Source organism: Penaeus vannamei, chromosome 27 (genome assembly GCF_042767895.1).
Source record: "Penaeus vannamei isolate JL-2024 chromosome 27, ASM4276789v1, whole genome shotgun sequence".
In the NCBI taxonomy this organism is placed as follows: domain Eukaryota; kingdom Metazoa; phylum Arthropoda; class Malacostraca; order Decapoda; family Penaeidae; genus Penaeus; species Penaeus vannamei.
The window spans coordinates 12545035-12550034 of record NC_091575.1 but is presented as its reverse complement, the minus strand read 5'-3'; the positions used below and the strand labels follow the sequence as shown (position 1 = coordinate 12550034).

At 35.6% G+C, this 5000-nt stretch overlaps 2 protein-coding genes across 5 annotated transcripts in view; one reads left to right on the top strand and one right to left on the bottom strand.

Annotated features, from left to right (window-relative positions):
• LOC113802941 (uncharacterized) overlaps nucleotides 1–3728 on the bottom strand; it is a 17136-nt gene extending 13408 nt beyond the window's left edge. The window contains exon 1 of the mRNA XM_027353614.2: nucleotides 3627–3728. The gene's annotated coding sequence lies outside the window, so the exon portion shown is untranslated. The remainder of the gene's footprint in view (nucleotides 1–3626) is intronic.
• Nucleotides 1–5000, top strand: part of LOC113802940 (transmembrane protein 170B) — a 13466-nt gene that overhangs the window by 491 nt on the left and 7975 nt on the right. For 3 of the 4 annotated variants that reach the window (XM_070140833.1, XM_027353611.2, XM_027353612.2), the window contains exon 2: nucleotides 4962–5000. This exon is cut by the window's right edge and continues 272 nt beyond it. In XM_070140833.1, coding sequence (XP_069996934.1) covers nucleotides 4986–5000 — 15 coding nt within the window. In that variant the 5' untranslated portion in view covers nucleotides 4962–4985. Of the gene's footprint in view, nucleotides 1–4459; nucleotides 4588–4961 lie in introns of those variants that run through there. The other variant, XM_070140834.1, reaches the window with a different exon arrangement.

The window sequence follows — 5000 nt, the reverse complement described above, 5'->3', positions numbered from 1 at the left end:
CATTTTACTGTTATTCTCTGGTTATTTAAGTGTTATTCGAGTGTTATGTAGGTGTTCTTTGATGCTGATGTGTTATAGTAAGTGACTAACGTGTTATGACTCTTACAATATTTCCCTTGTTCTCTAGTGTTATTTCGCAGTTTAGAGTTATTTAATGCTCTTTCACTGATATGTATTACCGTGAGTCATATCCTACACTCTTTTGACTCTGACCAGTGTTATTTCATAATCTTTAGTGTTAATTTACTGTTACATTATGTTAGTTCAGGCATTGCTTTATTTCAGCAGAAGAATAATGACCTACATATTTTCCTTCGGTTCATTAAGTGCACAGAATACGACCACATGAGGCAATGCTATGGCCTGTGTATTGTAGGGGAGACTAAAAAACCTCTCGCTCGTGCAATCAGCATGACGGCCTGAGTCCTTATTCCATAATAAATATCCAGAGAGGTCGTCAAGCCTCTGCCGTGCCAGATGTGCGTAGTGGGGGTGTGTTTGCCTTTATTATAGGGCATATGTAGAGGCCATTACTATGTTAGACTATACTGAATGATAATTTATGTACTTTGATAAAAGATTGAGGTATTTTCTTCATTTTCTGTACAGTAAGGCTGTACAAAGAGAGAGAAAACTTTTGTAAAAGCCTTACAAGAGTACATAGCTGGCACTAGAAATAATGTACTGAAAAATGACAGTAAACCCACTGTTGTTTACAAAGTCTGTGACTATACGCTTGCACAAAAAATTGCAATGAGACGTTATCTTTCGTGCTTAACACTACTCAGGCAAAAAAAAAAACACTTTGGCTGTTTACATATTAGCAAGATAGAGTTTGTTGACTTGTCTCGCAATTTAAAGTAAAAAAATGAACCATTCCATGTTTTATCTAACTGAACAAATATCTGTATGATCTGATGACATGTGCTAAGGTATGGAGCACAGAGGCCATGGCAACGGTTGATGTTATCTTATTCGGAATAATTATTGATATATTTTTTTGTTTAATCAAGAGCAATTTCTGTTTTTTTTTCCCTTACTGTTATTTTAGCTTTTCTATATTATTTTGCTGTCCTATTTTGAATATTTACTTTTGATTCATTAGAAAAGAAGATATAAAGAAAGAGCTTGATCTTATTCTTTATAAGATGATAAATTGCCAAGGGTGATTGCAAGCTCCATTTTACCAAAACAAATGCAATGGGGGTTCTATGTTCTTTGCCATAACGCCGATGGGTACTGTGGTTGCACCAATTGATGCTGGGTAAGTAGTACGAGCAGATGTTGTCTATGCTTTTTTAAATATTGTTATGTTTAGAGGAAATTTTTCAGTTTAAATCATGTTCTACATGTATAATCTTGTTTTTTTTTTAACCAAATGAGAACCTCCCACACTTGAGATGAGGCCACCAACCCTACGCCATTTGTCTTTTGTGTACGGAGAGCTTCTAGACATCCATAGGGATTTATCAATTAAGGAAACAGTTCAAAGTCTATCTTTCTAGGATATGGGTGCTGGAGGTTAGTTTTCATTCCTCCAAATTAGATACTGCAATCTTATCTAATAGGATAGAAATGAAGAGAAATGAATTTTACTTGTGTTTTTCGAGAGGAAAGTGAATTTTCTTACTAGTTTTCTATTTCTTCATTGCTTAGTTAAACATTCTTTTTTCCCAATCCTCTGTGTGTGTGTGTATGTGCGTGTATGTGTGTGTGTGTGCGTGCGTGTGCGTGTGTGTGTGTGTGTGTGTGTGTGTGTGTGTGTGTGTGTGTGTGTGTGTGTGTGTGTGTGTGTGTGTGTGTGTGTGTGTGTTTGTGTGTGCCTGTGTGTGTGCCTGTGTGTGTGTCCGCATGTCTGTGTGTGTCTTTGTCTGTGTGTATTTATGTAAGTTCGTATGTTTGTGTGTATGGAGATAAGAGATAAAATATTAATTTGAAGAAAAAGAGGAATTAGATAAAAATGATGAAGAAGAAGAATGATTCAGAGAGGAATTAGAGAAAGATATAGAAGAATTAGAAGAGGAATTAGAAAAAGAAGAATAATGATAATGAAAAGACGACTCAGAAAAAGAAAAAAGATATAAGAGGCATTAGAAAAAGAAAAAGAAGAGTTGGAATTAGAAGAAGAAGAGGAGGAATTAGAAGAAGAAGTAGAAGAAGAAGAGGAGCAATTAGAAAAAGAAAGAAGAAGAAAAAGGAAAAAGGAAAAAAAAGAAAAAGGAAGAAGACGATGGCAGTGACGATGAAGGCAGAATGACATTGGGAATTTGAAGATGCTCTATGCTAATCATGTTTCTTCACATGCCATAAGATATGATGTGGATTCCTAGCAAATATTTAAGTTTGCTGTTTTGAGTGATTTGATTGTACTTTCATAGTTGCCTATATTGAGGTGTGAAAAGATATTTGCTGAGTCTTACACAATTTGTTTTTTGGAAATCTCCTCGTATATATATTCATGATGAGATGATCACACTAGTCTTGTTTGTATGGGGATCCCTAGACAACCTTGCTGAGTGTCTGTCAGCTATAGAGCAGGATTGGTCACTGTGCACAATATCCCCCCATGGAGAAACATCGTCCCAGAAAAGACCAAAGAGTGTACAATATCCTGGTGGATGAACTCTGCATCAGATAGTCATAGATTCTGTAAATATCATCGCATATACTGTATACTGAAAATTTTCAAGAAAGAAGAAAAGCCAATCTACCCATTTTGATAATTATCATACATTATACAACATTACCAGGTACCCCATATATCAACAGAAATAGAAAATCCGACAATATTCTCTCCAGTAGTACATTCCAGTAGTAGTGCAATTTGTAATGTATGAGAGATGTAATTATGGACTGATAAAAACTAAAGTTCAGAAGAAGGAAATACTACAACTTGAATTGAGTAAGATATTAGTAATTGTCGATCAAGACACAGCCTTGCCAACCTTATGATTATACCCCATGCAAAGCTAAAGTTTCTTGTTGATTTCATTAATTTTTGTTAGTTTTAACTCTGGCATCATATTTTTGGATGGTATTCCATAATTGCTCTATGGCTCGTACTTTATCCAGCAGGGTGTAAATAATGTCTGTCGGAGTGAATTTGTGTTTGCATTCCTTGAGCAAATGAACATTGTCTGGATAATCTGTAGAATTGTAGTGAGGCGTCATTGTTAGTTGTAAGATACATTACTTATTTTTACAGTACAGTCTTACCTAACATGATATGATAATCACCATTTAGACAATAAAATAGTAAGCTTCCTAATGATTATACCAGTTTTTGTTTTGGCATCATTTTTCCCTCTCTCGCTGGGGTAAAAAACCAACACAGCAATGCTGCTCTAGGCAGGGATTTTCATCTCTCTTAGCTTCACAGCTGGGGAGGTATTCAACTCTTTAAAGGGATCCCTGGACAGAATAGACTAGTGTGACTGCCTCTTAAGTGTTATATTAGAAGTAAGGGGGATAAATTGTTGGAAATGTTGAGATTTGCAAACTGAAATGAAGGTATCCTGATCTATGAAACCGTTCAACAAAAAGGTTGTCACAATTTACACCAAAGTTTAAACCAATTCAAATACCTTGTTAAAACTATGGCTAACAGAAGTAAGTGTAGTACTCACAGATGTGAACAGGGGACTGTTGGTTCCTCTCCAAACGTTGTTTCAGTACTGTCTGACAATCCCAAATGTGATCAAGTTGTTCTGCCATCACGATCACCTAATTCATTAGTTTCGTCATGTCAGGTACATGTGTGTATGTTAATAACTTTGACTTATACAGTTGCCAAAATGGAGGGTAGATGGCAGAGAAAAGGTGTAATAGGACAGTATTAAACAATGTTTGTATAGTCGTGTTGTCAAATCATTTACTTATCCAAGATAGCTGTGATAAACTTAAGATGCATGTATGATGGGGAACCTTTGAGAAGAGATGGAAATCTCTATAGCTCATGCATACTTGTGTACACATATCACACATAGCATGGTGTTGCAACCATTGCACAAGCATAAGGTAAAGGTGTTATGAGATGATTATAGCAATAGGAAGTTCCAAGAGCAGCTGTTAATAAAGGCCTGCATGATACCCATGTGTGTGAAATGGGAACAAAAGTAACAGAATGTTGGTGATGAAATCTGAAAAGATTTTGAAATGCCATGTAGCTTGCAAGAAAAAAGTAATAACTAATCAGAAACCAGTTGGCCAGTGCAGTTGATGGTATGTATTTATGCAGTCAGTAGATCCAAACAGTTGGAGACAGTATACTGATCAAATAAACACAGCAGCCTACAGAAAAAGTATGTAACATGTATAATGAGAAATAAATCTTATTTGAAATAGAGATGAGCAAGTGCAACTTATCACTGAGTCATCTTTCATCTTTGACAGTCATGATCTTATAATGTGAATATGTATATACACACCCTCTGAGAATGACTTGCATGTCACTTTGCTTAGTCTTGGAAGGGGATAAAGGTACCTGCAGATCTGCCCATCTCTCATTACATCTGAAGGAATTTTCAAGTCAAGCCAAGATTAGTATATTTATCATACAGCAGTACTTCTTTGTGTGCATTAAGGAAGGTAAATATTGAAAGTTTCTGAAGTACAGCCTCAAAATACTGGAGAGAAACTCTGTAGGGAAGACCCATATCAGTCCCTAAACCCCTTAATGATATCACTTAATAGAGTATTTGTTTTGTTGCCTTGGTGATCTAATGTGGGTGGAAGTACAGGTTGAGGTAATGGTTATGTGTAATAGTTCATATACAATATGTTAAAGGCTTAGTTATGTTCCTTTATTTACTGGAGTGATTGTATTTTAATATCATATCATATGTGTCCGAACAGGGAAGAAAGATAGAGAGACAAATGGACACATATTATACTTTGTCTCTATTTATTAAATTAATTTTTTCTTCGTGCAGATGTTTATACTGTGTTTTCTTGTCTTGCAGGTCCTAGAATGTAGGACAAGGAAAATGTACCCTAAGGGT